The sequence below is a fragment of the Schistocerca nitens genome, chromosome 8 (assembly GCF_023898315.1).
Source record: "Schistocerca nitens isolate TAMUIC-IGC-003100 chromosome 8, iqSchNite1.1, whole genome shotgun sequence".
Lineage (NCBI taxonomy): Eukaryota > Metazoa > Arthropoda > Insecta > Orthoptera > Acrididae > Schistocerca > Schistocerca nitens.
The window spans coordinates 384,194,383-384,214,369 of record NC_064621.1 but is presented as its reverse complement, the minus strand read 5'-3'; the positions used below and the strand labels follow the sequence as shown (position 1 = coordinate 384,214,369).

At 40.4% G+C, this 19,987-nt stretch overlaps 2 protein-coding genes across 2 annotated transcripts in view; one reads left to right on the top strand and one right to left on the bottom strand.

Moving 5' to 3' along the window:
• The window catches only part of LOC126198416 (probable E3 ubiquitin-protein ligase HERC1), a 747,204-nt gene extending 730,997 nt beyond the window's left edge, over positions 1-16,207 (bottom strand). The window contains exon 1 of the mRNA XM_049934719.1: positions 15,719-16,207. Coding sequence (XP_049790676.1) covers positions 15,719-16,090 — 372 coding nt within the window. The 5' untranslated portion in view covers positions 16,091-16,207. The remainder of the gene's footprint in view (positions 1-15,718) is intronic.
• Positions 16,208-16,321: 114 nt separating this feature from the next.
• LOC126198703 (vacuolar-sorting protein SNF8) lies at positions 16,322-17,498 on the top strand. Its single transcript, XM_049935204.1, has one exon. It carries the CDS (start codon positions 16,561-16,563, stop codon positions 17,311-17,313), a length of 753 nt encoding a protein of 250 aa, XP_049791161.1. The 5' UTR covers positions 16,322-16,560; the 3' UTR covers positions 17,314-17,498.
• Positions 17,499-19,987: the final 2,489 nt, after the last annotated feature.

Below are 19,987 nucleotides of genomic sequence, written 5' to 3'. Positions count from 1 at the left end.
ATTAGAAGCAAAACAGATAATATACACATACAGTCAGAAATGCATTCCATGGGGTATACATTCACCTGAATGTGGAGATGAAAGATTTTGATGGTGTATGACACAATTATTGAAAGTACACATGAGAAAACACCAGGCAAGCAAGAATGTTCTGTCTGCTCTAGTGTTTTATTTCCACGCTCAAGAGGGAAGTGACCTGGATCACCATCATATAATAGCAACATTATTCTTCGTATGTCTTCCAGCAGGAGAGGCAGAGTCACCAGCAGGAGGAGCAGATGTGCCTCACCTGTAAGGCACTGTGGGTGAGGGGTCCGATAATGTGGTCACCAATAAACTCCACTGACACACTGAGGCTGAACCGAAGTTGATGATTCGCTGCCATTGTACCCTGGTAATTCTCTGCAGCCCACAGGTGTTGTGGAGGCTTGTGATACCATCCCTTGTTCAGGTAGCTTCATCTATAATTAGGATGGATGACAAAAAAACCAAGACTGTGGTGGTCTGGACACAGAACCAGTGATACGCCCATCACCATAACACAAAATATAAAAACACATCATCACTTCTAGAATAAGTATATTTTCTGATCACAAGAACCAGGTTTATCAATGAGTACAATGTTTGGGTTGCTACGTAGAAGAGACAGTTATTAACTGTTCAAGAATGAAGTGAACTGCAGGAGGAGTCAGAGCAGAATGAGGGCAAGCACTGGTCAGTGATTGCCTATGTCAACAGGTATGGCAGGTGGCACATGAATGCGCCTGCACAATCATTGTGCATAACTGATCGGCTGCCATGTCTCCTCCTAGTGGCTGCTGTTGGAGACATCGGCCAGTGCTCGACAGCTAGGTGGTATTGTGGTGGGTTACCACAGTTCTCTGTTTATGGGGGAGTGACAAACTGTGTCTCAGTGTGGCAACACCAATCTGATTGAACACCCTGGCACTACACTGAACCAGGCCAATGTCAGCGGGGGTGTTGGGTGGCCTCTCTGTCTTCACCAGCTCCTGGTTGGAGTGGACAGGCATCTACAGTCCAAAAGTCCCCACCCAGCAGTGCGGTCAGTGTCGCTGCATCTCCACCGCACAGAGAAAATGCCACTCCATGTCCATATCGAGTCCTAGCACGGAAGGGACGCGAGGTGATGAAGTGCAGCAGTGGTACCGCAGCCTAGTCATCTGCTGGCATCCGGTCCATCCCAGGCAGCCTACAAACAGGAAGATGAGAGCAGAGCCATGGGTATCAAACAAGGTAACGAGTTCAAAGGCAGGAACAGCCCATAGGCAGGAGGCAAGGAAGCACAGCATGTGACGGGACAGAAATGGAGGTCGGCAGTGATGTTGCAGCTGGCAAACACCTGAGATCCGAGAGGAGGGGCAACTGGGTCCCCTGCCACAAGTGCAGCTGATTTTGATGGCACATCACTGTCCGGTCCCCCATGTCCTGAGTGAACACATAGTGGCCCACGCTCATATGCAGCTGCCCGGCTAGAAACAGGGAGATGGTGCCTTGGACGGTCACACTGGCAATGGCAGCATGAGGTGGAGAAACATGCAAGGCCGACGGCCATGACAGAGTTCTGCCGGACTCTTTTCCCTTATCAGAGTTGACCTGTATGAACTAAAAAAAGAATAAGGGCCTCATTCAGACAAGTGTCGGCTGCATTTTTCCACATCTGTGTCTTTAACATGTATACGAGCTTTTCAGCCTCATTGTTTGACTGGAGATGGAAAGGCAGTGACAGAAGGTAGTGAACGCCATTACAGAGGCAGAACTTCCTGAAAACTGGAACAGAATTGCCGTACATATTCTGACACCAACGTTGGAGGAAAACCTTCAGTGGTGAAGGTTTTATCAAGGGCATGCGACTGTAGCTTCCGCACTATGCACCAACAGTTAACCACAAATGGAAAGTCTGAGTACAAATTGATGACAATAAGGCAGGTAGTATCCAAAAAAGGTCACACAAAGTTAATGTGAGGCCACTGCCACAGGTGGGGCGGAGGGGGGGGGGGGGTGTCGGCCAGGAAATGAATGTATGGTGGAGCGTCATCTCCTGTTGTTCTGACCGAGAACAGCTGTGAACAAGATGCTCTGCCTCCCAATCTATGCTTGGTCAGTACACTGGAGCCAGGTGAACAGTTTAGAGCGCAATACTCCCCAGTAACCTTTGTGCAGGAGCTGTACTATCATTTGGTGCAAAAGTTCTTCATTTGGTGCAAAGGTTCTGCCAGGACCACCAGAGAGATCGCTTGTCAATAGTGACTAGTGAGGAGGATAATACAATCCTCCAGGATGAGCTGCTGGTGCAGGTGAAAATAATGGCGCAACAAGTTGGAGTCCTGACTGGGAATGCAGTCGGGCTAGCCTTGTTGGATGTATCACCGCACCTGTTATAAGATGGTGTCTTCCATCATCACTGCAGGTACAGATGTCACCATGATAAGGAACGCATCCACCACTGTTGAGCCACTTCATCCAAATGGAAACACCAGATCTTGTCTTGATCAAACTCTGAGTTGGATCCAATTGGGAGATGGGAAAAGGCATTTGTGTACATGTGGTTTGCACTTGTGAATTTCATAATGGTGCCTGCTGAGTAAAAGTGCTCAGCACTGGCAGTCCTCTCAGATATCCTCACTGCTGGACTGAAGTGAGATAGTAACATCATATGATCTGTAATGAGGTGAAACTTTGTCCTGTTATAGGAAAACATGGAATTTGTTCAGTGTGTAGACAACCACAAGGGCCTCCTTTTCGATTTGCAAATACCTCTTTTGTGTGGCATTGGATGTTTTTGATGCGAAAGTGAATGAATATTCCAAGCCATCAATGGCTTTTTGAGCCGGGATGGCCAACAGGTCCCATTCAGAGAGGTCGGTCATCACCACTGATTGTTTATCTGGTTGGAACTTGTGAGACATGGGGCCAATACGAGGGCCTGCTTCAAAGTCTTGAAAGCCTGCTTACGTGCTTCTGACCAGATAAAAGGGACACACTTTTCCGGTAGACTGTTTAGCGGGCACACAACTGATGCCACATTTGGGATGAATTTCCCGTAATACGTAACCTTCCCCAAGAATACTGGAGTGCAGAGAAAAATTTCTCATGTTTTGGAATGGGATCTATCCGATCTCTGACAGGGAATTGACTATAACCTTAAAATCTCTACAAAGGCACAGTTTACCCAAGGTTTTTTTACAATAACTAACAATGTTGTCCACTCACTCATAGACACAGATTGAATAATGTCCAAGGCTGTCAATCTGTCTAGTTCATTTTTTACGGTATCCCATACTGCAAGGGGCTTGGGTCATGTATGGAAGAGGTGGGGGCTTGCTGACTTCTTTAAGGTGATGTGCACCAAAAGTTTCCTTGCTTTGCCAAGATGCCCCACAGACAGCCTCTGAGTACTTCATATTGATGTCATCCAATTCTTGAAATGGTGTTTGTTCCAAGACAAGGTAGGCTAAGTCCTTGATGATAAATCCGAACACTGAAAAGACATCACAGCCAAAAAGATTCTCTGTATCCATGCTGTGAGCCACACGGAAGGTGAGGTGATGTACACCCTGTTTGTAAGATGCTGCAGTCATGATCTGCCATTTATATAGAATGGTTTACATGTTATATGCCACCAAGTGGCGAGCTGTAAATTTCAATGGAGGTGCTCCCAGCTGGAGATATGTTTGATAGTTTACCAGGGATGCGGAGGTATTTGTATTGGCCTGTAGCTGAACTTGTTTGTCACACATAGTGAATGTGATGAACAGTTACCAAGGGGAAACTTCTGTGTATGAGGATTTCTATTAAATCATATTAATGTGAAGTTGTCCCTCATGTGATGCATTTTGTTTCTCCCGAACACAACAGACTGACACAAAACGGCCTTCCTTCCGGTATGCCTTGCACTGTGCCCATCTATCGGGGCAGTCATCTCAGACATATTTTCGAAAACAGTCCAGAAATAGGCATCAGTTGGGTGTGGGGGTAGTGATTTTGCTTTCCTTGTTTATGAGACTCGATCGCAGGGCAGTGTTGTGTTTATTCTCTCTGGTTGCCACATTTGAGACTTTGTCTAAGTCGGATTCCTCTTCCAGTTCTGAAGTGACGAATGCCACCTTGACTCCAAAATCTAACTGATGGCCCACAGTCCAGGGAACTTCACAGGACTGAGGTAATTTAAAACATCATCCAAAGCAGGGTCTTCAAATTGTAGAGCTTTCTGACACACTTCCCTATCTGAAGCCCCCCCCCCCCTCCTCCTCCCAATAATAGCACCTGGAATCATCACTTCAGCATACAACTCCTTATGTAAACAAGTCACAAAACAATATTTCCTACTGAGCCCCTGCAGTTCAGCTGCCCATGCATGATATGATTGGTTAGGTTGTCCACGACACTGATAAAACTCTACACAGGATGTAATTACAGGGTGTTTCAAAAATGACCGGTATATTTGAAACGGTAATAAAAACTAAACGAGCAGCGATAGAAATACACCGTTTGTTGCAATATGCTTGGGACAACAGTACATTTTCAGGCAGACAAACTTTCGAAATTACAGTAGTTACAATTGTCAACAACAGATGGCGCTGCGGTCTGGGAAACTCTATAGTACGATATTTTCCACATATCCACCATGCGTAGCAATAATATGGCGTAGTCTCTGAATGAAATTACCCGAAACCTTTGACAACGTGTCTGGCGGAATGGCTTCACATGCAGATGAGATGTACTGCTTCAGCTGTTCAATTGTTTCTGGATTCTGGCGGTACACCTGGTCTTTCAAGTGTCCCCACAGAAAGAAGTCACAGGGGTTCATGTCTGGCGAATAGGGAGGCCAATCCACGCCGCCTCCTGTATGTTTCGGATAGCCCAAAGCAATCACACGATCATCGAAATATTCATTCAGGAAATTAAAGACGTCGGTCGTGCGATGTGGCCGGGCACCATCTTGCATAAACCACGAGGTGTTCGCAGTGTCGTCTAAGGCAGTTTGTACCGCCACAAATTCACGAAGAATGTCCAGATAGCGTGATGCAGTAATCGTTTCGGATCTGAAAAATGGACCAATGATTCCTTTGGAAGAAATGGCGGCCCAGACCAGTACTTTTTGAGGATGCAGGGACGATGGGACTGCAACATGGGGCTTTTCGGTTCCCCATATGCGCCAGTTCTGTTTATTGACGAAGCCGTCCAGATAAAAATAAGCTTCATCAGTAAACCAAATGCTGCCCACATGCATATCGCCGTCATCAATCCTGTGCACTATATCGTTAGCGAATGTCTCTCGTGCAGCAATGGTAGCGGCGCTGAGGGGTTGCCGCGTTTGAATTTTGTATGGATAGAGGTGTAAACTCTGGCGCATGAGACGATACGTGGACGTTGGCGTCATTTGGACCGCAGCTGCAACACGGCGAACGGAAACCCGAGGCCGCTGTTGGATCACCTGCTGCACTAGCTGCGCGTTGCCCTCTGTGGTTGCCGTACACGGTCGCCCTACCTTTCCAGCACGTTCATCCGTCACGTTCCCAGTCTGTTGAAATTTTTCAAACAGATCCTTTATTGTATCGCTTTTCGGTCCTTTGGTTACATTAAACCTCCGTTGAAAACTTCGTCTTGTTGCAACAACACTGTGTTCTAGGCGGTGGAATTCCAACACCAGAAAAATCCTCTGTTCTAAGGAATAAACCATGTTGTCCACAGCACACTTGCACGTTGTGAACAGCACACGCTTACAGCAGAAAGACGACGTACAGAATGGCGCACCCACAGACTGCGTTGTCTTCTATATCTTTCACATCACTTGCAGCGCCATCTGTTGTTGAAAATTGTAACTACTGTAATTTCAAAAGTTTGTCCGCCTGAAAATGTACTGTTGTCCCAAGGATATTGCAACAAAGGGTGTATTTCTATCGCTGCTTGTTTAGTTTTTATTGCCGTTTCAAATATACCGGTCATTTTTGAAACACCCTGTACACGGCAGTGGTGGTGAAAACAGGTCAATAACAAAGCACACACTTCATCAAAGGTCAGATTAGTCAGTTCTGTGAGAAGGGGCAGCTTGTACAAAATTTGTACATACTAGGCAAAATCCATAACTTGGAAATGGATCTGACTACGGTTGGATCCATTACAGAGAATGCGATGAAAGACTGTGAAACATTTCTCTTATGCCTCTCACTCCTCTCCTGAGCTTGTTGTATGGAGGGAATGGCAGCAAATTCAAATCCAACTGCCAGGAGAGCAACATGGTTAATGTTTCCTGGCATTTCTGTACCTCTAACTGCTGACACAGTAAGTGTTGGAGTATGACTTCCATCGAAACACTCGGTGAGGTATCCTGGGGCATATGGTACATGGTTGAGAAATGATCACGAAAAATACCCATGACTGTCGCCAATTACATTGTAACACACACAACATAAAAACACACCTTCACTTCTTGAACAAGTATATTTTCTCATCACGAGTACCAGGTCTAACAAGTACAACGTTCAGGGTGCCACCTGGCAAGACAGTTACAAAGAATTCAGTAATGAAGTAAACTGCACGCAGAATGAGAGAGAGAGTAGGATGGCAACCACCTCCATAGACACATGTGGCAGGTGACACAGAGCACACTTGCACAACTGTTGTGCACTGTAACTGACTTGCCCTGTCACTTCATAACAGCAATTATCAGAGACAGTGGCCAGTGCCCAACATTTAGGTGGTAGTCCAGTGGGTTGGCACTACCCAGTTCCTCCAAAAAAACATTTCATGGACTTTGTTTAAGGAATAGAATCCTTAAGCATTTTGTTCTGTTGACAGACTGATGAAATTTGCTGTGTACAGGCATGTCAATTGATCTGACTCTTAAGAGTGAAGCTCCTAGTGTGGGAAAAGAAGTCATGAATGACAGCAGAAAGTTCTGATAGCAAAAAAACTATGACTTTGCTTTCAGTCTTGCACAATTATAACATAATAAATTAAATTTGCAATGGAAATATCAGACAAAACATGATGTAAAAATAAGAAGCGGACATAGGTTTCACAATTTCTTGAATGAGATTCACCTCAAAATCAACTTTACCTTGGAAGCTGTGAATGAGATCGGTCTCCCATTCCTAGATGTGTTGGTAGGTGGAAGATCTGAGAACAGTCTAGGACAAAGTGTGTATAGAAAGCTTACTAACACAAATAGGTATTTAGATGTCACTTTGTACCACCATCAAGACAAGAAGCAATCAGTGCTCAACACACTGTCTTCAAATGTCTTCCACATCAGTGATAACAGCAGTTGTTGGATTCCTTAAGGAAGGCACTGAAGGCCAATAATTATGACAGTTTGTCCAAAGACAGGGCTTTTGAACAGAATATTAATTATGCTAAAAGAATGTTGAGAAACCACCCTCTCACTCTGGTAAGATACCCTTTGTTTCTGGGGTTACTGATCACATATTTCTTCAGAAAAATGGTACAAAAACCTATTTTCCAATTTTCCAGAAAAAAGAGAGAAAAAAAAAACCCTTTTTCTGGAGCAAACTGAGTCCATCTCATTACCTCCACAATGCAGGCATCTATGACATGAAGTTCTGCTGCAGCAAAATGTATGTACCTGAAACAGCAAGACTGTTTCGGAACGTATTAAGGAACATGAATGCTACATGCAGCTAAAACAAAGTGTAAAATCTGTAACAGTGGATCATCATGAGTACTGTTGCCTTTACATTGATTTCAATAACGTATGTGTGCTGGCTAAGGAAACCAACATTTATAGAAAAAAAGTCTGAGAACCGATTGAAATTTCTAAGAGTGAATATAGCTTCAATAGAGGACGGCTGTAGACTTCCCGCTTCGTGGTTCTCTGCCACCAAGGAATCAAATATGAGACCACAGTGCGCGAGCAATACAAACAATGTCTAGGAAGCCACCTCTGCAGACAGCAATACTTTTGGTAAAGATTCCACCTTTCTTGCTCTGTCCATTTCACTTCTATCAATGGTGGTGGTCCACCAATAGCAGCAGGAAGAATTTTAGTCAATAACTCTTCTCTAGCATAAATGCAGAAAATCCCATTCTATCCAATGACAATGATGCACCAATGGTAGTCACAAGAATTTCAGCCAATAAATTTACTTCTGTACCATGGCCTGGGAAACATCATTTACCATCCAATGACAATGTCACACCAATGCAGCCACAGGAACTTTGCCCAAAAATCCCATTTCTCCAGCAAAAGCACAGGAAAACTCCCCCTTTATAAGGGAATGCAACACTAGTCCTTGACAATGTACAGTCAACCGTAGACACCACAAAATCCTGAAGAAGATCCTAGCAGAGGTCTCGAAATGCTAATCTTATAGAAGAAATACGGTACGACCCAACAACCCAGAAGATTATACCTTCATGAAAATGCTCACTTTTGATCTATACAGTATCCTATTTGTGGGTAACTTACTAAGCCACACTTGAGCTTACTGTGTCTAAAAACATGTATTATTAATTATTTGTGATGTGAATTCAATAAAGTCTTGCAAAAATCTATTGAAAACTGGGGTATACCACTAAGGTTTCTCATTATATTTGTTTTTAACGATATTTATTGTAATTAATACATATCTTATTTTTCAAAGCAACATTTTAATCTGTGGTATGATAGCCTGATATAAGAACAATCTACATAAAAGTTCGAGGCCATTTACTGCCATCCAGAAAGTAGTCCATTGTTCAGGGACAGACATTTTCAAAAATTTGCCAGCAGCTGTATGTATCTGTTATTAATAAGAGACAATTAAAAAGATGTCTAAAGAAGCTGCTCTACTACAGTCACAAAACTGTCACGAGAATAAACTGATGTATACTAACAAGTCACATTATGTGAACACTATGTGACATCTGACATCTGCAAACCCTCCGTGCGACAATAAACTAAGCAAGTTCATCTTCCTCTGACAACCACTGGCTATAGTAGCCAGGGAATTAACTTGTGCAATTTACTATGTATACATTCTAATGCCTGTGATAAATTTTGTATTAATTTTACAGACACACATATTACGCATTTCCCAACAAATCATGACGACCTGTTGGTCAATGAGAAATGGAGGTGGTGTATTTGTCACAGGAGACAACAAAATCAAATCCAATGAGACAAAAATTGAAGCTGCATTTAAGACTGTTTGGACAAGACTCAGAATCAGGGGTGGGTATAAAATGGTAACTGAATTCTTCTGTCACCCACCAAATTCATCTGCTGATATAACTGAAAATGTTCGAGAAAACCTCATTACGCTCATACGTAATTTCCCCGGTCACACTGTAACCATTGGTGGAGATATTAATCAGACAACAATTAACTGGGAAAATTACAGTTTTGTTGGTGGTGGACATGATAAGACATCCTGAGAAACATTACTAAATGCCTTCTCTGAAATCTACCTAGAACAGATAGTTAGCAACCCTACTCACAATGGAAATATATTGGATCTAATTGCAACAAACAGATCTGAACTCTTTGAAGATGTCCGTAATGAAAGAGGCATCACTGAAAATGATGTGGTTGTGGCAACAACATATTAAGGGTAATTAAAACAAGCAGAAAGAGAGAAGAGTTCATTAAACTGGATAAAAAGTCAGTAATGACATATCTCAATAAGGAACATGAAACTTTCAGCACAGGACAGAGCATGTAGAGGAACTATGGCTCAAGTTTAAAAGAATAGTTGACCATGCACAGGACAGATATGTACCCCAGTAGAATATTGCATAATGGGTGGACCCTCCACGGAACACAGTCACTGTAAACAAACTTCTAAAGAAACAAAGACTACTGGATAATATGTGTAAAACAAAACATAGGAGTATAGGTATATAGATGTGGAATAAAATGCATTTGGCTGTCAAAAGAGCAATGTGTGAAGCCTTCTATGATTACCGAAGTAGAATATTCTCAAATGAACTTTCACAAAACACAATGATCTATTCATATGTGAAGGTCATTGGTGGCACCAAAGTTAAGTGTCCAGACCCTAGCCAAAGACACAGGAACTGAAATTGAGGGCATCGAAGCAAAAGCTGAAATACTTAACTCTGTTTTTAATGTCCCTTTACAAAGGAAAGCGCATGAGAATTACCCCAATTTAATCCTCATACCATGAAAAGACAAGAGAAATAAGTATTAGTGTCAGTGGTGTTGAGAAACAGCTGAAATCATTAAAACTGAACAAAGCTCCAAGGCCTGATGGAATTCCTGTTAGATTCTATAACGAATTTGCAGCTGAATTAACCGACTCCTAACTATAACCCACTGTAGATCCCTCGAACAAAAAAACATACCCAATAGTTGATCCACAAAACTACTGCACAATATCTTTGACAGTGATTTGTTGTAGGATCGTAGAACATATTCTGAGCTCAAACATAAGGAGATATCTTGAACAAAATGAACATGGATTCTGAAAACATCAATAATGTGAAACCCAACTCACACTTTACTCACATGACATACTAAAAACTTCATACTAAAAACCTGTGTGGCTTCAGTTGCCAGAGACTGCAGTCATGTGCGCTTGAGTTGCGTTGTGTGCACGTGTGTCTCTGTGTCTGTGTGTGTGTGATCTATTTTTGATGAAAGCCTTACTGGCCAAAAGCTTACTTGTGAGTCTTTCGGTTGTTCCTATCTGCGACTCAGCATCTCCACTATATGATGAGTAGCAACTTCCCTTTTCATAATATTGTTACATTTCACCAGGATTTTCCATTGATACTAAAAACTTTTGATCAAGGCAGCCAGGCAGATGCAGTATTTCCTGATTTCCCAAAAGCATTTGACTCAGTACCACACCTATGCTTAGTGTTAAAAGTACATTAATATGGTGTATCAAGTGAAATTTGAGACTGGATTGAAGACTTTTTGGTAGGAAGGACGCAGTATGCTATCTTGGAAGGAGAGTCACCACCAGTTGTAGAAGTAACTTTGGGTGTACCCCAGGAAAGTGCGCGAGACCCTTGCTGTTCATGTTGTATATTAATGACCTGGGAGACAATATTAATAGTAACTTCAGACTATTTGCAGATGATGTACTTATCTGTAATGAAGTACCATCAGAAACACGCTGCATAAATATTCTGTCTGGTATTGATAAGATTTCAGCGTGGTGTAAAGATTGGCAACTTTCTTTAGATGTTTAGAAATGTAAAACTGTGCACTTCACAAAATGAAAAAAATGTGGTGTCCTATGATTGTAATAGCAATGAATCACACCTGGGTGTTAACACTTTGTAGGGATATACAGTAGGATGATCACATAGGCCCAGTTATGGGTGAAGCAGGTGGTAGACTTTGGTTTACTGGTTGAATACTGGGGAAGTGCAAGCAATCTACAAAGGAGATTACCTACAAATTGCTAGTGCAACCTATTCTTGAATACTGCTTAAGTGTGTGTGAGCCATACCAAACAGGACTAATAGGGGATATTGAATATATACAGAGGTCACCACCACCTGTGGAAGAGTGTCACGGAGACGCCGAAGAAACTGATCACGCAGACTATTGAAGATAGACATGAACTATCCCAAGAAAGTCAACCAACAAAGTTTCAAGAACTGGCTTTAAATGATGAGTATAGGAATTGCTGTAACCCTTTCGTATCATTCACATAGGGTTCATGAGGACAAGATACTCACAAAGGGAACATGAGGATAAGATCAGAATAAATACAGGAAACACATACAGAGGCATTTTAACAAACATTCTTCCCAGACTTCATATGTGAATGGAACGGGAGGAAACACTAATAAATGGTTCAATAGGGCGTACCCTCTGTCATACATTTCACACTGATTTGCAAAGTACAGATGTATATGCATATGTAGGTAGCAGAAGTGGAGACCAACTAGCATACACTAGATCAGCGGTTCTCAAGTTTTCCAACAACGTGGACCCACTATTCACTCAGAAAGTGATCTGAGGACCCCCTTGCAATGCTGCCTGAACCTTCACATGGTATTAAAAAATATACTAATTAGAATTACCATTGACAAGAAAAATATCAAGAAAAATAATCCAATAAGTAATTTATTCTAAAGACAGAGATTGTTACCTACCTATCAAAATTTCAATTGAAAATACAGTAACTTACAGCAATACAGTAACAGTACAGTAATATATGAAACACAGTAAGACAGAACAATACAGTAAGTACAGTAACTGAAATCAGTGTCTTTTCTTTTTAAGGAAATCCACTTGATAAACAACATTCTCAAATGTGGGGTTATTAATGTGAATAATGAAATTCTTTGTTTTTTTTCAATAATTTCACTGAAATCCATAATAAATTTTGTCACCATAATCTTAAGGTCTGATTATACATTAAGATGATTTCGCTCTAGGGTTTTAATACAGCAAACAGCGGAAAAGGTCTGCTCACATGAGTAAGAGGTAAGAAAAAGCATCACATGTTGCAATGCCTTTTTAGAACACTCTTCATATTTACAGTGCACATGCAACCAAAAGTTACAAAGTTTTTTTAAATGAAGTATCGCAGGATAGTTAAAATAGTTGTTCTTTTTCTGTGTCAGAGAGATTCACACCTTTATGCCATGGATTTCTACATTAGTGAAAGGATTTTCAGTCCAACAATTACCAGGTTGTGGGACAGTGAAAGGGTTTTGAAAACTTGCAGCGAATACTCTCAAGTGTGCTACGAGTGTTTTATGCACTTCAGCAGAGAGTTTTTCATCTGAAGAGTCAACGAAGTCCTTGAGCACTGGAAAGAATGAATATTTATTATTTCATACTCATACTAACTAACTGTCGACAGCTGCAGTTTCTTAATTGTAGCTTCAACTTTACTCTCAACCTGGGAAATGTTAAGATCTAAGTTTATTGAGAAAGTTCCACACCAAATAGGCCACTTTTCTCAACAAATCAAAATCACACAATTTCTCGCTTCATAAAGAAGATTTCTTGTCTAAAGGAAACAAGCATACTTCAGGCAGCTCAAAAAATTGACAGTCAATGCACTTCAGTATGTAAGAAAAGTTGAGTGTGTCTACTGCCAATTTCTTCATGTAAAACAGTGAAAAGACAGGAGTTTAGAGAATGCAATTTAATGAAGTTAACAAGTTTTGTTACTTCAACCAGAACACATTTCAAATCGCTCAGGTATTTTTCTCACTGCTAAAACTTCTCTGTGTATGAAGCAATGAATACACTTTACTTCTGGTGCTAAAGGTTTCACTGGAGCCGTTAAGTCTGTCTTCGAACCTGTAAAAGCACATGCTCTGCCCATAGTGACAACTACACATTTATCCCACCTAATATCATTGTTTATCATGAACTCATTAAGTGCACAGCACACATCTTCTGTCATTGTTCGAAGAATCTCTGTAGAAAACAACAGCTCCTGTCTGTTTACACTCAATACAGATGAAAATCAACAGATTTGCTTTTCCATCTTGCTTTCATCAAGTTGTAATGAATAAAATTAGCTACACTGAATTTTTGAAATTAACTGTTCTTTCACATTGAAAGACATATTGTCAATTATTGTTTTAATCATGTCATTTGAATGGGGCATTTAGTATATTTCGTTAGCAGCTGTATCACTTATCATAATTTCATACAATTTTCGCAGCTGATAAGATTAAATTTTCCACAACTGTATAGGGATTCCTAGATATATCAATTATCAATGATACATGATATGACGCTAAAGTAGATTTCACATTAGTATTACCAACCACTGCAGTCTCTGACATTACATTTTTACTGCATTTCATCTCCCTGAGGTTATTTATTTAAAAATTTTTTTGACCTACCAATGTGTCCCTCATGTTTCTTATCCAATTGACTTCGAAGATTAACAAGCTTCATGTTTTCATTGACCAGTACTTCATAACACCACACACGCACTGAGGCTACCAGCTGTCATCACTGCCTATGTATGTAAATCCATAACAAAAGTAATCATCGCAATTCCTGCCTAGTTTTCTCTTCTTTCCTTCAACTTCACTTCTAGCAGCTTGTGAAGGCTCACTTTCACAAGCATTATCCGACTTAACATCATCAACAGTTTTTCATGTCACTGCAGACGATTACAACTATCAATCCAGTGTGAACTTAACATATATCACCATACAAAAGAATGTTGAGCAGCTCAGAAACAATTGGTTGAGGAAAAATCAGTACGTATACATCTGCTGTTTATTCATCTCCACTCACATTCCACAAACACTGTCTCTAATAGCTATTTTCTACAGTAAAACTTTTTCCCTTGTGTGTGTGTGTGTGTGTGTGTGTGTGTGTGTGTGTGTGCACACCGAAGTCATACTTAAATAGTTCTTGCACAACAGCTGTGAGTTTTTATGCATATCGGACCCCCTGGTTAGGTAGATGCTTTCACTCAGTACTTCACTAAGGTGTAATATTCAGGGATAATCCATCCAGAATCAAAAAACTATTTATTGCACAGAACCATGCAGCAAGAATGCTGTGTAGGCCTAAAGTTCATAACTGAACACCATGCAGAACTCTCTTCCAGAAACTAGAGATTCTTACATGTACATCCCTTTCTGTCCAATGATATTTGTAGTCAACAATACGAGTGAATTCGGGATGAATTATGTAATTCATAACCACAGTACTAGGAGCAAAAACAACTGCCAATAAATTATGCAACCCTATCCAGTTCTGTATGGAGTTTTACACCCTGACGTAAAAGTCTATAGCAGGTTACCAACAGTCATCAGACAGCCCAGATATTCAGAAACAGATTAAAAGAATATCCCATTAGCCACAGAATTTACAAATTTATTGGAACGGCTGAGCTCAGGGATGTACATTTCACATCACTCTAATGTTTATATTAACCAGATTTGACTTTGCCAATATATAGACAATGACCAGTGTTAAGTTACATAAATGCTTTGGAGTACTAGAAGAAAACATCAGCTGAGGTACAGAAAAAAAGAAAGCAGTAGCTTTTATCAAAGTAATCTTTTTTTCCTAATAAACCAAACACATAGAACATAATTTAGAAGTAATTCCTACAATTATCTGTATGAGCAGATCAGCATTAGTTGCAATTTGTTGTTAGTACACTTGGCATAGTAGTTTGCAGTGTATGCTTCTGCCCATTTATCTACAATTTGAGTTGGTTCATATTACAAAAGGCTCTTATTTATGGAATGCAATGTGAGCTTGAACAAAAAATTATAATACATTTATTTCTTTAATTATACTTATTCCACATTCTTGAAGGCCAGCTCACTCACGGTAAGTTGAATGAATGTGGGTATATCAGTTCTATTTTTGTGTTTCTGCAATGTTCAACATCGTATAGCATATCATTACTATGGCTCCAGGGAATGAATAGAATGACAAGGATTTACAAATTCCTATTGCTGAACTACAACGAATAGGCTATGCACATCTGTAAATGGCCAGTATGTATCCTCATACGTAAATACATTAAATAACGTAGAACAATGTGTTCCACAAGCACCACATCAACTTGTTGCTAAACAAATACTGAACAAAAGAATAAAAACACTGTATTGTTTGAAATCCATTGCATTTAAATGTACATACGGTTGTAGTCTACTAAGTATTAACAGTTTCTTACGTTCTTGGCAACTGTCATTTCTTTATTATGGATCCAATGCGCAAACTTCTATCATAAACACACAAAACAAAGTGTCTAGGAGAACTGTCATTCTCACATACCTTGTCCTTGTCGTGATATTTGGCCCAAATTGCATAAAATATTCGACGCAAAACCAGCAGTCTATGCATCAACACTAACGAAAAAGATGAATCTGCACAAACATGTTGAGCAAGCTCTAATTGAGCCGCCAGTAAACTTGTTATGTGATGGTCGAGTTCAGCTGCTGTTGGTGATTCGCATTCAAAATCAGGTAACCCAGCATCTTGATTAGGTTTGATATGTGATGCTGGTGTCAAAATGACTTCTTTATTTGCTAACAATCGGCTAAAAAGCGATACTAAATTATGACCGGTTACTACATATTCGCAGTTTTCATTCACCCAAGTGCTATTTAGGTGGTCGAGCCACTTTTCTCTTAAATTTGAAGTCATGGTTAATTAGTTTTCCAATAACAACACGAGCTTAACACTATTTTCATACATCGAACACACTTATACATTCCGCTATTAAGAATTCCATAATCCCTATACACAAAAAATCCTACTGTATTTACAAGTATCAAAGACACCTCCAAAGACACCACTAACATTGCAGCTGTCAACCACGCACGATAGTCAGATGTTTTTATAAATTCTTTGACTTACGTTTTTTTTTTTTTTTTTTATTTCAAGGGGGACTTGGATCTGGGAAGTGTGAACACAGTGAACATTAACAGTCAATTTCTTCATACCGAAAGTTGTGTTGTGTAGACTGAGGTGTGTTTCCGTAGATACGTGCGATACCCAAGTTAAGCGTGAAAGCAGTATGTTTATCTTATGAACATTAATATCCAGTGGTTTGGGATCAAATTAAAAATTAGGAAATACGTCTAAACTGTCTACGTAAAAGAAGTTAGCTGATAATGAGGAGGCGGGCTGGAGTTGGTGCTATACAAAAGCAAAGACTGGAACAAGAGAAATACAAAGACAAGGGCACTGAACTGCAGGAAAATCAGTTGGAGCAAATGACGAAACAGCTTGAAGTTTTCCGAGCAAATCTTGAAGAATTCGCATCCAAACATAAAAAAGAAATCAAGAAAAACGCCCAATTCAGAAGACAGTTTCAGGAAATGTGTGCATCAATTGGCGTCGACCCTTTGGCGTCCGGAAAAGGCTTCTGGTCGGTTCTCGGAATCGGCGACTTTTACTATGAACTAAGTGTACAAATAGTGGAAGTCTGTTTAGCAACCAACTACAAAAACGGTGGTCTTATTAGTTTAGACGAACTAAGACACCGTTTGATACAAGCTAGAGGCAAGAATAAACAGCATCAGGATATTACAGTAGACGACCTTCTAAGTGCAGCGAAAAAACTTAGAATTTTTGGAGACGGATTTTCTGTTGTACCAATTGGTAAAGGACAGTACTTAGTTCAGTCAGTACCAGGTGAACTCAGTATGGACCATACAGCTGTTCTGCAACAAGCTGCTAATAGTGGGAAAGCAAATGTCTCTGTATCCGACTTACAGGATCAGTTGCGGTGGGAGAGAAACCGTGCTCAAAAAGCACTCGATTATATGGTCAAAGAAGGTCTTGCTTGGATTGACACGCAAGATGTTAAAGATGTATTATATTGGTTTCCAAGTTTATTTGCTGCCTGTGTATCTGCTGCTTAATACAGAATTGTCAAGAATCAAAGCAAATTTCATCTGTTCAGACTATTAATGTACTTTACGTAAAATATTATTGGCGTTAGAAAATAAAATATATTGTACATGATGTGATGTGTTTCTTGTTGCAAATGTATGACCATTGTCAGGCATTTATTTTAACAATTGCAGTACTGCTGTTCAAGTACATATGTTTTATTTTGCTTTAGAAGCAGCATGTTGTAGTTTAGAAGCATTGAAAACTTTGGGTATTTTCATTCAAATTAGTGTAATATGTTTTCTTCTCATTAGACTTATTTGATGCATATTGCAATTTTAGCTGAACTTTGTCATACGTAACATGAATCATTCTAGCTTCAGTTAATAATATATGTAGTCACGAGGAAGAATTTTTTTAGTACGCAATGATTTGATTAATATCCTTCTTGTGGCATACACCAAATCATTCATAGATATGAACGAGGGCAACCTTCAGGGATGTGGAATGGGCAGGTTAAACATTAACAAAAGATAAGTGTTAGTGGCAAAGTGCCAGACTACAAAGGTCGCGAGTTAGATCCCCAGTGATTTCTAGGTTTTTAATCTAGCACTTATCACTTCCTTCACTTCTGGCAGTGTTCGTTAATGTGCAAAATGCCGAGTTGCATCTTGCTTAAGAATCCATGTTAAACTGTAGGCCCCCAGTAAATGGTTAAGTCAGTTCAAAGGACAAAGGCAACAGCATGACACCTCTCGTAGAACCATACCTACTGAAAGGAAATGTCATGTGGTTAGGGCCTTCTGTCAGGTAGACTGGTCACCTGGTGGAAGTCTTTTGATTTGAAGCCACTTTGGCAACTTGCGCGTCGATGGGGTGAGATGACGATGACGACAACAACATAACACCCAATCCCTGAGCGGAGAAAATCTCCGACCCAGCTGGGAATTGAACCTGGGCCCCTTAGCATGTCATTCCCTCATGCTGACCGCTCAGCTATCGAGGCGGACACAATACCTACTGAAGCACTGTCTTGTTCAGTAGAATCTTCAGGTTGGTGACTGCTTCACATTTTTAACCACATATTAGAAACTTAATCCATATACTGCACTAACTATAAACTAGCACTATACCGCTTAATGTTATCAATGCTACTTCTTAATTCTCAGTTTGAAGATTAGCTGGCAGCCATTCTTCTCCAATCTTCTGTGTTTCCTATTGGTCTTTATATTTTCTGAAATGAAACTGCTCAGTATTGCAGTCTAGATCCTCCTGGCAATTTTAGCTGAACTTTGTCAAAACACTATACTTTGTCCTGAATCATTCCTACCATTAAATTAATTAGAAAACTATTGTATTCACAGTAGAGAGATTCGCCCCCACCCCCCCCCCCCCCCAACCCCGTTCTTTTAAGAGTTCCTTCATTTGTGCGTTTTGCTATCCATAAGATTTCTTCCATCCACCTCAAGCACTGTGTTTCAAATGCCTCCAGATGTTCCCTACATCTGTATCTATACTCTGAAAACCACTGTAAGTTCCATGGCAGAGGGTAAATCCCATTGTACAATTTGTTAGGGTTTCTTCATGTTCCATTCACATATGGAGCATAGGAAGAATAATTGTTGAGTGCCTCTGTGCATGCAGCAATTACACTAATCTTATCCTCACAATTCCTATGTGAGCATTATGTGGGGAGTTGCAATATATTCCTAGATTAATCATTTAAAACTGGTTCTTGAAACTTGGTTAATAGACATTCTTGTGATAGTTTACATCTATCTTGAAGAGTCTTCCTGTTCAGTTCCTTCAGTATCTCTGTGACACTCTCCCACGGATTAAACAAACCCGTGACCAATTGTGCTGCCCTTCTCTGTTCTGCGACACATATTGGTATATCATGACTGCGACACATACAGTTCCACATTCCAGACCTCTGCATCTACAGACATGCTCTGCAAACTACGGTGAAGGGCATGGTACAGTATCCAAGTCATATGTAGAGTGCTGGGAGAATGGCTGCTTAAATGCCTTTGTGCTTGTTGTGATTAGTATGTGGGAATGATGCAGCAGGGGTTGATACATGAAGTAGGCTTCTGCAGGATAATTTGCGTTTTATCTTTAAGCGTCTATCAATTCAGGTGTGGTTTCCCCCCCTCCCCCCCTCTTTTTTTCCCCAGGATGCTCTGCCATGAATCAACAAATCTGAATCTTTGAATATGTTAAATATCCCCCGTTAGTCCTTTTTCTATGTGTCCACAAAATGTGGTACTATTCTAAGGTGGGATGCACAAGTAGTCCCCTTCATGGACTGATTGCGTTTTCCCAGTATCCTATCAATGAACTGAATATTGTCAGCAGCTTTACATACAACCGAACCTATGTGAGCATTCAATTTCATAACCATAAAAATTGTTCTACCCAAATATTTGCCTGAGTTGATTGATTCCAATCATGACACACTGATACTCTAGTCCTATTGTTTTGTGAAGTGTGCAGTTTTAATTTATGTACATTTAAAGAAACTTGCCAACCTATGCACAACTTTGAAATCTTATATGCGTCAATAACTGTGCAACTTTTTTCCTGCAGTACTCCATAATAATAAAACTGCGTAATTGGCAAAAAGTCTGAGGTTACTATTAATATTGTCTGCCAGACCATTAACATGTAAACTGAGCAGCATGAGTCCCAGGACACTTCCCT

Coding starts and splice junctions, on each gene's coding strand:
- LOC126198703 (XM_049935204.1), top strand. CDS start 16,561: ATGAGGAGGCGGGCTGGAGTTGGTGCTATACAAAAGCAAAGACTGGAA.